The sequence below is a fragment of the Barbus barbus genome (assembly GCF_936440315.1).
Source record: "Barbus barbus genome assembly, chromosome: 23".
In the NCBI taxonomy this organism is placed as follows: Eukaryota; Metazoa; Chordata; class Actinopteri; order Cypriniformes; family Cyprinidae; genus Barbus; species Barbus barbus.
This window is the reverse complement of record NC_136751.1, coordinates 13087981-13100765: the sequence shown is the minus strand read 5'-3', so window position 1 is coordinate 13100765 and position 12785 is coordinate 13087981. Positions and strand designations below refer to the sequence as shown.

The 12785-nt window shown below is 42.3% G+C and overlaps 1 protein-coding gene across 1 annotated transcript; it reads right to left on the bottom strand.

Moving 5' to 3' along the window:
• Nucleotides 1-8187: 8187 nt before the first annotated feature.
• On the bottom strand, nucleotides 8188-11844 carry LOC306843139 (extracellular calcium-sensing receptor-like; the record flags this gene model as incomplete). Its single annotated transcript, XM_079374432.1, has 6 exons — nucleotides 8188-9101; nucleotides 9249-9372; nucleotides 9704-9925; nucleotides 10126-10911; nucleotides 11119-11413; nucleotides 11615-11844. The coding sequence occupies 6 exons, from the start codon at nucleotides 11842-11844 to the stop codon at nucleotides 8188-8190; spliced, it is 2571 nt and encodes an 856-aa protein (XP_079230558.1).
• Nucleotides 11845-12785: the final 941 nt, after the last annotated feature.

The following is a 12785-nucleotide window of genomic DNA, read 5'->3' as shown; positions in this document are numbered from 1 at the left end:
ACTTAGCCTAATTAAACACAAGTGGTACGTAATCAAGTCAATCAACTCACGGACATAAATACAGCTGACATACCTCCACTCATTCGACGGTCTATCAGCATTCGGTCCGCACCTCTTGCCATTACATCACAGACTCAGCTTCTCCCGTCCAAACCACGAGACCTATGCTGGGAATCTTTTCGGATCCTCCGGCCAATCTGCCGGCCCCAGGATCGGTCTTTCTCCACCAGACACGGCCGCTGCTCTCTGCTCAACCAGCTACACGCTCTCCTCCACCGGCGTCTTAAACCCGATTCTGACGGTAATTGTTTCTCAGGGGGACGTAATTGATTTTCACCATATACAGGGGGTAGTTGGTGATTTAATTGCCGTCGAATCCAAGACGCCTGTGTTTTTCTCTCACCACCTCCGTAAAAATCCCCAGCCGAATTATCTATGGTTTTTGACAACCACCAAGGTTGTGTGGTAAATTAATTGCCTTCCGAATCCACATCTCTGAGTTTACGAGAAGGAATCGATTCAAATTCAGCGTTTAACCCATTTTTGAACACTCCCGAACACGGTACGTCTGTTGTACTTCGGTGTAATTTGCATAAATATTTATTTCTGAAATGCTGGAAAGTATTTAAAAGAAAAATACTTCATAACTGCTCCACCACAGTGAGTGAGAGCAGAAAGAGAAGAAAAGCACGTAAACATTCGAAGTGGGTCTTTATTATGGCAGCGGCAAGTATGCAATACAATTTTAAAATGTGTATTATAAACGGATATATATCGCGTATAATTATATACAACCATAGCGCGTATTCCTATTTTAAACAGGAGATTAAATAATCAAATAATAAATAGGATTATACATTCTAAAATATGCTTGGAATAATAAGGATATATTTTACATAATAATAATACATTTGTAAATAAAATTCTTTCTATTTACAGCACACAATCATGTGACTGGCCACGTGAGCAGCGCGTTCGCAGGATCACTGAACTCACTCCTCCACTGTGAATAAATTGCCGTCCGAATCCATGAGTTTTATCACTGAGGTGATATGTAAATGAATCTTTACAGACGTCCATATGAGAAACAATTACCGTCCGAATCTGGCTTAATTCCGACGCACCGTCCTCGCGGAAGGTAAACAAGCAGATTTACACGATCTTCCATCACCCCGCAAACCAGGCAACCTCACTCCTAAATCCACTCCAGTCGCCAATAGATTGAGGAAAGCCCGAAATTGCCTCGCAGACACCACCATTGTCCCGCAAAGACCCGGCTCTCCGCAAGAGTCGGTCTCTGCAGCAGGCCTTCAACGAGCCTGGGCCCCACCCCAGTTCTCACCGCAGCAAAGCCTCACTCGCTTCCTGCTTCGGCTCAGCCTTCACCGCGTTTCTGCCGGCCGCAGCGTCTCATGCAGCCGGGCCTCTAGCTTCTGTTTCCAGATGCTAGTGCGAGGCAGCCTCCGCTAGCGGCGCAACCACCAGTGTTGCCAAATAATCAAGTAAATTCGCTAAAGGCAGGTAATTTGTTGATGAAAGTTGTTAAAGGACGTCGCGACATCATTGGATGTTAATGCCACTATGTAACCATGGCGCAAGTGCTTGGGATACACACTGGAATTACTCAAACTATCCTTATTTTTCACCAGCATTTTTACCCATAATTAATTTACACATTGCATTTCAATAAATGGATAGAAAAGATGGATAAGATTAATTTTCGTTTTGTGGGTAAAACCAACAGTGGAAGAGGAAGTTTCACAATTGATCACAGTGGACCAACAGTAAATGATTAACAATCACAGCCCTAACCCTCAAAAAAAAAAAAAAATTACTATACCACTTTCATTTTTAAATCACCACATTTGCTGCTAGTTGCTTGAAAAACAAGTTACTTGGGTAGTGCAATAAATGGCTAAATCGGCACCGCCGCAGGCTAACTGGACATTCCGGCATGTCCAGCTAAAGATCTCAAGCCACTTTTCTGTGGCCTACAGCAGGAGAAGCAAGCACGAGGCTGTCTCCGCTTGCTACACAAGCCCACACATCTCAGTCTTTTTCCTCCCGCTACTAATAACCCCTTTTGTCCTTTACAGCAGCCTCCAGCTCCAGTGGCAGACACTAGCGTGAGGCTACCTCCGTTAGCAGAGCAGGCTACACCAGTTTTTCCGGACTCCCTTCCTGTGGCCTACAGCCACAGCAAGCGACGCAAGCGCAAGGCTGCCTCCGCTCGCAACACAGACCCACGCATCTTTTTCTCATACTCCCTTTTTCTCTAACGCTTCTATCAGTTTCCCAATAGGCCATAATCATTTGTATAAAGTATTAAAAGTAAGTAACATATGGTTTTGTCGAAAACTTAATATAATGTATTAAACAATATCATGCACATACGCATTACACCAAAGCCTACAGAGGGCTCCAATAGCTAGACAATCGTCTATATCGGTGGTTCTCGGGGCCCCTGGCCGCTACGCGTCTTTGTGTGTCTCTCTCACGGGCCGTGCCCATTTCAAGTCTTGCAGACTCGGGTGTGTCAAGTGGGGCATGCTGAGCGTGCTGTGGCTTGGGGTCCCCGGGATGAGTTGGGAACCACTGGTCTATATGCCACCGTGCGATCTTATCCTCGTTCGGCTAAAACATCCATACAAATGTCCACCTAATCTATAACATTTGTCCATTTCTTTACGACAGAAACGCAGCATCAGTAGTAAATTATTTTACCTAGCTCGTCTTCTACCACGCTGGGGTCCAGCCCGCTCCCTAGGGTCGCAGGGCTCTGGACTTTTGGTGGTGCCTAGGATGGCAGAGTCCACTGGGGGAGGTGGAGAGTTTTCACGTTTGGCTCCCGGGCTCTGGGGTAGCCTTCCTGGTGGCGTTCGGGGTTCGGATGCACTCTCTCTGTTTGGATCTGGATTGGGGACGCATCTCTTTGGCCAAGCATTCACGTGATGCATTTTGTAGTCTTGTACTGCAGTTATATCTGATCAAATGTACATTATTATTATTCCTTCGCTTGGGTTGAACAAATCATTTGTGCTTGGATGGAACAGCAGCTACGCTAATTATGTCTCTATTTGTTTCTCTGTTTCTACCACGGGATTAACATCCTGTGGTAACTAGGAATTACAGAAGCTTCAGTCTGGATCCAACCCTTAAATAATCTGAGATGACTGAACACCTGAGAAAAGATAATGCCAACCCCTCAGAGGATGCCAATATACAGACAACATACAGAATTACCCAATTTTGCCATAAGTTAAATATATTAAGGTTCTGCAATATATAAATATATTGTGGAAACTTAATTTCCTGTAGAGCTGCTTTGCAACGATTTGTATCATAAAAAGCGCTATACAAATAAACTTGAACTTGAACTTAAACTATTGGATATGGAAATCAATAGTTGCCATTTTTTCAAATTCTCCATTATGTTCAGCCGTTTCACTGAAATAATCTGTTCAGTTTTCCCCTAAGCGGCGCAAATTAAACGAGGGTTCATGTTCAGCTCTTCGTTGACCGCCGTCTCAGCATTAGCCCATTGTAGTGGCTGATAGGAAATTCTGGGGTAAAAAACACCTAAACAATTTGTCAGCTCCGCATAACTACACGTTTCGGCACAAACACCTCGATTCCCCTCGACAAATTCTCTCCCAATAGTAGGACATTGATCAAGCAATCCATGATAAATCATGGGTCTTAGCACCTGGCTGGCAAAAGTCGACATCACCTCAGCTTCCAAGCCATACCCATCCATTCGGCGAGGCTTACCCGTCCGACACAGCGAGTATTGGCCTCCCGCCGAGCGTCGGTCTTGGCCACCCACCTAATTTTCCGTCCGACGGGCGACGGGGCCTAGCTTTCAAGGGTCTCGTCCGCCTGCCGAACACCGTCCAACTGTCTCTTCTAGCCTCACACCTTTTCCCCCCGCCTGGCGAGGCTTACCCGTTCGATGCTCTGTGAGTCTAAATCTGCCATCGGATGCTGCGAGAGCCCTCCCAGTTCCGGGTTTTCTCTTCTCCCTACTCGTCGACGAGGCTATCTGTCTGACATCGTAGTCTTGATCTCGTGTCAGTCGTTGAGGCTGGTCTCCCGGTGGGCTCCTATGCTTGCCGCCCGCAAGTGAGGCTCATCCATTCGATGTCGTGAGTCTTGATCTCCCGTTGGATGTCGCAAGAGCGTCCTTGCCGGGCGTCCCAAACTCTTTTTATTTGCCAAGCCGATGGGACCCACTTGTCCGACGTTGGAGTATTGAGCTCAAGCCGGAGGCTTCATGGGCCCCCTCGGCCAGACAACCGCCCTCTGTCCTCTGATTAGCAGGGGCTGACAGCCAGTAGAGCCCGTACGCCGACTCCGTGACCTATCCCACTGCAGGCAACTCGGGTCCTCCTGGTCAGGGCCTTAACCAGCTGCTCCTCCATCGGCGGGCAGGGCTCACCCGTCCCAACGTGATGTGCACACCGTTGAGCTTCGGTTCGAGCCCTCCCCGACCGGTCGCCCTAAACCACGCAGTTCACACCAGCGACCGGTGGGGCCTAACCATGCATGCCAATACGCTCCCTCAGAGCTCATAGGCTCCCCCGGCCCTGACACTCCTCGTAACTAGCTCCCACCAGATCTCTAGTGCGTATTTTGGGGGGGATCTGCAGTCCTTCTGCTAAAAAAATTGATCCTGACAGCAACAGTAAACGGCAAGAGAATGTTCCGAACATGTCTCTCATCTAATGGAGCTTAAATAAAAACAGAGAATAGGAGCTCTTATCTGTCAGTCCTCTGTCGTGTGTATCATGCCCGCCGGATCTAAAATACATTAACATTACAAAATGTCTGCCATTTTAATATTAAGCAGTTGGCAATTGGATGCATATCAGAGAGCTTTTGATGGTACTTTACCCATTAAATGTTTTTTGGTATTCTGCTCTGGCCTAAAGACAATAATGAAACACTTAGGAGCAAAAATACAGAGAATCAGACCAAAGCTTGAAGCCGAAATAGCAAAGATCTCCACAGCTACAGTACATTTTCCCGGAGAGATAACATGATCTGTCTCCAGAACAAGCACTAAGTAGAAAGTTACGAAAACCAGGGATAACAGACCTCGGAATTGCAAAACCTACAGCACCAATACACAAATTAAACCACATCATCTGTGAGTCTGTAACCCATGCCTCGCTGCCAATCCACTGCATCGGGGGAGGAGGCTGCTGGCTCAGCTCTTCTAAGAGAAATCTCATATCACCTGCTGCCACGAAAACAACTATAACACGAGCCGATGACTTGCGAATAACATCTGCCACTCTTTTCAGTTTGCTGCGTGGCCTCAGAATATTCCACACAGATTCCCTCCTCCAGCTTTCAGGAATGATGCCATGCCATTGTTCCCGTAGTCTGAATCACTGCGCACAGCTCCGATCCACGTCCATCCGAAGTGCTTGACCATCCGTGCCAGTGCTGCCGCTTGATGGTGATTGCTGGGGATGGTCCTGAGGAAAGTAGGATGCTGCCGCTTGTCAGTGAGACACGCGCATGTTGCGTAATGACTCACCTTTAAAGCACAATAAAGCATGGAATGACATTAATAAATATATTGATTAGTTGATTCACAAAACAAATCTTCCCCAGTTTATGAACTGTTATGGTCACAATTTTAATACATCGCCAGCATTTTTTATTTTTATTTTTATTTATTTCTTTTCCCTGTAAATAAGACTAGGAAATCATATTCGGGGAAGTCGTGGCCTAATGGTTAGAGAGTCGGACTCGTAATCGAAAGGTTGCGGGTTCGAGTCCCCGGCCGGCAGGGATTGTAGGTGGGGGGAGTGAATGTACAGCGCTCTCTCGACCCTCAATACCACGACTGAGGTGCCCTTGAGCAAGGCACCGAACCCCCAATTGCTCCCCGGGCGCCGCAGCATGGCTGCCCACTGCTCCGGGTGTGTGTTCACGGTGTGTGTGTGTGCATTTGTTCACTACTCACTGCTGTGTGTGTGCACTTGGATTGGTTAAATGCAGAGCACCAATTTCGAGTATGGGTCACCATACTTGACAATACGTCACGACGACTTTATATTGAGCAAGCACCTGTGAAATTCCAAAAGGACCGAAAAGTCTTGAAATGCTTATAGCCGGCGTAGAAGTAGAATCACCAACAAGCGCGGGAACTGCAGCAAATTTTACACAGGAATCAGTGTCGTTAAATTATGTTTTATTAACAAGGTTCGGGAGGAGCGCGTCAGATACTTAGCCTAATTAACACAGGAGGTTCCCACTCCAGTTAATCAATGTCTGGCTATAAATACAGCTGACATACCTCTGTTCACTCGACGGATAATCAGCATCCCTCCTCCACCCCTTCTCCACTCAAAGAAGGTATCACTAGAGTTCTCACCACACTATGGGGGGGTACTCTGGGTTCGGGCCATTCCTGAGCCCGGAGCCCTTCCCCAGGACAGCACGCCAACTACGCATTACTATACACGCCAAATACGCATTACCTTACTCGTGCTAAATATATGTAAGTGTGAACTCGTGAAATACCAGACCTAGTCCGTTGGAAAGCTGCATCGCTACTTTAATTGCCATTGCTTCAGAGGCACACGAGTCATATATGTGGTACCCTAAAGTGATGTCCGGTAAGATTTCGGAGCTGTTGTTGATCTCTTGGATAGTGAACTGCACGGCACGAGCAAAACGCAGCTCTCTGAAGTCCATCCTGTTGAAATACACACACAATAGCTTTCTATTAAAACTGAACGCTTACATGGTCATTTTGCTTGTTCACTTCTTAGTAGCCTAACTAATTTTATTTAAACAACAACAAAAAAAAAACAATTATGAACACACTTTCAGCAAAATTAGTAGGCTAAACCCCTTTACCCTGTTCTGTTATGGATTCTATTAGTAGTAGTTGTAGTATTCTATTAATTAATTTATTTTTAAATCAAACTCTAACTTGCCCCTGCACTCAGGTGGTTGTGGCCGTCTAGGTGGGCTTTTCTGTTCTCACATAGTAATGAATGGTGAAAGCCCCTCCAATGACGAAGTCTCCATCCTCAAAGAGAGAAGGGAGTTGAGGATCACCTTGAAGTATGCAGGTGCCTAAATTAACTGCACACAAAGCAGGGTAAAGCCTGATAATAAACAGTATTGTCACTGTCAATAAAAGATGAGCAATCATTTCTCCTGCTAGCAACCACTCTAAATATGAGTTGAGCATTACACTTTGTTTTATAGGCCTACCCACCAGCCACTACAGTTACATGTTCTAACTCTTTACTGGTAAACTTAAGAAGGTGTGGTTAATATAAAATATGTCTCAAGTTACAAAACACCAAATTCATGACTTGTCTACTTTAAAGTCACCTGTCAACTCCAAGAGAAATTAAATTGGAAGTAAGAATTTTAAATTTGCTTTTGCTTACCATTTCTACTAAAAGGTGTAATGCTCATCTCTCATTTACAGTGGTTGCTAGGGGTATGGAATTATTTTTGATTAAAAAACAATTAATAAAATATTCCAGAAACAAGCAATATATATATTGAGAACGAAGAAAAACAAATGAACTAAATACCAAAAAACATAACAGGGCCTTTAAATAAACTGCATTTTTCTTTTCTTAACTGTTTTCTAAGATTCCTTTTCGCCTTTACTAGACATGGTTTATGAATGTAGTCACAGTTTTTGTTTACACACTGCGAGTTTATGATCTGATTATGATCTGCCGTTTCACAAGCCTCTTGTGTGGGTGAGATTAACAGTGGTTAAGACTTTTTTTTCCAACTTTCATGACCTTTCTTTTCTTTGTTGCTTTTCCATTTTTACAACATATCATATAAGTATGTACGGCACAACTGTATAACATTTGTGGGTGAAAAGTGTAATTTATTTATTGATTTATCATGTTAATTTAATACTTGATATGTTTGTGGTTACAAGAATTGTATAACATTGCACATTTTTGTAATATTATAAAGCAATAAAACATTTAATATATATATATTATAGTCTTGAATATACTGAAGTACACATGATTATTCATTATCCCCCCCAAAAAAATACACAATATACTTACTTGTGCATATAGCACAAATATGTAAAAACAATAATTATGCCAGTGGTGTAACACAGTAAAATATCAGATTGTATGATATCTGAATATGATAGATATCTAATGAGAGCTGTGTGTCTCAGAGGGCTTTTGATGGTACTTTACCCATTAGGTATTTTTTGGTATTGTGCTCTGGTCTAAAGACAATAATGAAACACTTTGGAGCAAAAATACAGAGAATCAGACCAAAGCTTGAAGCTAAAATAGCAAAAATCTCCACAGCTACAGTAAATTTTCCTGGAGAGCTGACATAAGCTGGAATAAAGGTGATCCATACAGCACAGAATATGAGCATACTGAATGTGATGAATTTAGCCTCATTGAAGTTATCAGGCAGCTTTCGGGCAAGAAAAGCTAAAACAAAGCAAAGGAAAGCTAGCAAGCCAATATAACCCAGTACAGCCCAGAAACCTATAGCTGATCCTAAACTGCATTCTAGAATGATCTTTTCTTTGTAGTGTTGCATATTGTTATAAGGAAAAGGTGGGGATATTTTTAACCAAAGCACACATATAAGCACCTGTACAAGAGTGAAGCCCAAAACACTGAGTCTCTGTTGAGGAGGCCCAAACCATTTCATGACATTACTTCCTGGAAGTGTAGCCTTAAAGGCCATTAACACCACTATTGTTTTCCCTAGAACACATGAGATACAGAGGACAAAAGTGATCCCAAATGCTGTGTGACGCAACATACAGGACCACTCAGTGGGCCGGCCAATGAAAGTGAGTGAACAGAGGAAACACAGAGTCAATGAGAAGAGCAACAGGAAGCTCAGCTCTGAGTTGTTGGCTCTTACTATTGGAGAGGCCCTGTTTTTGTAGAATACTAAAGTTATGCTCAAAGCCACTAAAGAGCCAGCTACAGAGAAAACAGCCAGTATAATCCCAAGAATCTCATCCCAGGAGAGAAACTCCACTGGTTTAGGAAGACACTTATCCTTCTCATTATTGGGCCAATACTCAGGCAGGCATTTGTGACAATCTAAAGAATCTTCAGAAGATCAAGAGATCAGTAAATAACATGTATCTTTTATAACGTGTATATATATATATATATAATTATTTATTTTACAAATTCATATATTATTTGACCAAGAAACATTTAGGATTTATTTACAAGACTATCCTGACAAAATACCTGTCTCATTGCTGATCTCTCCATCTGCACAGTTAATGCAGTCATAACAGCAGACAGGTCTTCCTTTTTTCACAGCCTTCCTAGTACCTGGAGGACAGCTCTCACTGCACACAGACATAGGCACCTGCAAGTGACAGGTACACACAGAAGAGTCAAATTAACTAAGGTTTTCAGCAAAAATGACTCTGAAAATCACAGAATGGCCCAGATGTTTGAAATATATAGGCAAAATGTTTCATGGTGAATTTCTCTGCTTTTATTTCATGTTAGTGTAGTTCATAATATTATTTTAGGAGATATTCTAGGTCTTTTAAGACACTGTAGTGACCAATCACCATATTCCTGTAAATGTGGTCTAAAGGAAGAGTGCTTTTATTTGTAGGTTTAGCGTACACAAAGTGGTTTATTTTAATCAATATATTTAATTGAAGTATATATATATAAACATTTTATACCTTTTCACCGCCATCATACCAAATGATATTTCTGCTCAGACTAAATTCTTGGCCTTTAGGTTGGGATGCATCATATTGACCCACTGTCACAAAATCAACTGAACCGTCTCCCTGAAGCTGCCAGTTCACAAGTTCATATATGGCCACAGGGTCTCCATTGGTGTCAAATGAAACAGAATAATTATTTTTAGTAAAATTCACTCTTTTGAGTTGATCGAAAACCTGCATGATTGGCATAAAAAAAAAGAAAAGAAAAGAAAAATCTAAATACGGTGCGGTTGAATAGGTATTTCATAGTAGACCTGTACAGAGGGTAATATACTGTGTAACTACTGTAAGATGTATGTATATTTTTGTTAAGGATTACAAACAGGTAAGTAAATAAATAATTAAATACAAGAAGAAATACAAGAAAAAAATACCTGTTGGTGCTTAACTTTGATGTTTTTGTCACACTGCTTTTCGTCACAGACAATGCTATGGAGGGCATGAGCTATAGCATATGTGGCTTTGTACACCATATTTGTTACGCGCAACTGGGACGTGTCTGTGTACGGGTTCTGTAATGCGCGCAGGTCCTCTGTGCCATCACATTCTGGCATACCAGTAGAAGAACCCGTCTGCTGCTTTAGACTACAGCTGAATGAACTTTCCCAGAATTCTGTCAGCAGGGGAAATTTTAGCGCTTGTTCTGGAGACAGATCAAGTAGAAAGTTATGAAAACCAGGGATAAAAGACCGCGGGATCGCAACCCCCACAGCACCAATACACAAATTAAACCGCAGCATTTGTGGATCTGTAACCCACGCCTCGCTGCCAATCCACTGCATCGGGGGAGGTGGCTCCTGGCTCAGCTCTTCTAACAGAAATCTCATATCACCTGCTGCCACGAAAGCAACTATAACACGAGCCGATGACTTGCGAATAACATCCGCCACTCTTTTCAGTTTGCTGCGCGGCTGGGTCCTGTAATAGGCCTCAGAATATTCCACACAGATTCCCTCCTGCTCCGCAGCTTTCAGGAATGATGCCATACCATTGTTCCCGTAGTCTGAATCACTACACACAGCCCCGATCCACGTCCATCCGAAGTGCTTGACCATCCGTGCCAGTGCTGCCGCTTGATGGTGATCGCTGGGGATGGTCCTGAAGAAAGTTGGGTGCTGCCGCTTGTCACTGAGACACGCGCATGTTGCGTAATGACTCACCTGTGGAATACAGTGAGGATAATAGCCTATAGTTGTTATATACAAACTTTACATTTACTGCATTTATCTGTTGTTACTCAAATGTTCCCCAGTTATGTCATTGCCAAAATTACAACAATTAATCTACATTTATACTGTGGTACAGCTCCAGCATTTTTATTTTTATTTCTAATAAAGAAGACAATGAAAGTAGTTTTGCGCAAGCACCTGTGGAATTCCAAGAGGACCCAAAAGTCTTGAAATGGTTACAGCCGGCGTGGAAGCAGAATCTCCGACTAGTGCGGGAACTGCGGCAGATTTTGCACAGGAATCAGTGTCGTTAAATACCAGATCTAGTCCGTTGGAAAGCTGCAAAGCTACTTTAATTGCCATTGGCACAGATGCACACGAGTCATATATGTGGTACCCTAGAGTGATGCCCGGTAAGAGATCGGAGCTGTTGTTGATCTCTTGGACAGTAAATTGCAAGGCACGAGCAAAGCGCAGCTCTCGGAAGTCCATGCTGTTGAAATACACACATAATAGCTTCCTATGAAAAAAAATTACGTTTTTCTTGTCGGCTTCTAATTAAGTATTTTTTTTCTTATAATTAAAAAGTTTTTCTATATAAAAGAAAGTTATGAACACAATTTCAGCACAGTCAATTTAACTCATTTGCCATGCTCTGTTAAGAATTGTTTTCGATTTTGAATCAAACTCTGACCTGCCACTGCACTCTAGTGGTTGAGGCCGTCTAGTATAGGTGTGCTTCTCTGTCTTCACATAGTAATGAATGGTGAAAGCCCCTCCAATAATGAAGTCTCCATCCTCGAAGAGATCAGGGAGATGAGGGTCACCTTGGAGGATGCACGTGCCTAAATTCAGCCCACACACAGCAGGGCAAAGCCTGATAATACACAGTAGTGGCATTGTTAATAAAAGATGAGCATTCATTTCTCCTGCTATGCAAGCAACCACTCAAAATGTGAGTTCAGTATTACATCTTGTTTTATATATCCACCAACCACTACTGTTATATGTTCTAAATCTTTACTGGATAACATAAGAGGGTGTGGTTAATATTTCACATCAGTCTATGAAAGGATGTCTCAAGTGTATCATAAAGTTTCAAAACAGCAAAATCATGACTTGCCTTCTATTTGACTCTTCTTTTAGATTACCTGTCAACCCAAAGAGAAATTAGTTAAAATGAATGCATGTTTATTTTATATTTGCTTTTATTTGCCCTTTCTTCTTTTGTCTTGTCCTATTCAGAACCTGTTATGTTTTAGTGAGACAAAAATGTGATTGAAAAGCATTCTCAAAATTCAGCTGTAAATTATAATAAAAGTAAAATCATTGTACTTGTTTAACTTGGCCGACTTTTATTCTATAAAGATGTAAATATGTAATATATGATGCTTTTGTCTGATGCATCCTTTTTCCTATATATAATTGTATATACAAATACATTAAAATGCAATTAAAAAATACAACCATAAGTAGTTTATTCAAATATGGTTAAGAATCATTTGTAGATATATATTATATTTTTATATTTTATTTTAAGATTTTTTTAACATACAAAATCAACACAAACTCAGAACACCTGAGAAGATAAGTGCGTAGGAAAAACCCTCCAACAACGATGTGGAATCCAATCAATAAAAATGACCCCGCACACTATCAGTCCATTCTAAATATAGAAATTTATTATAAAAAACAGCGACGTTACGGTCCACTGACCTTCATCAAGCTTATGTATACTTGTCACGGTTCGCTCATTCATTGTTTCCTTCTCGTCCTGTACCATGTGCGTTTGTTGTGTGTGTGTGTGGGTGTGGTCGAGCTGTCACCGATCATCAGCGACGCAGCTGTGCCTCGTTACGAGGCCA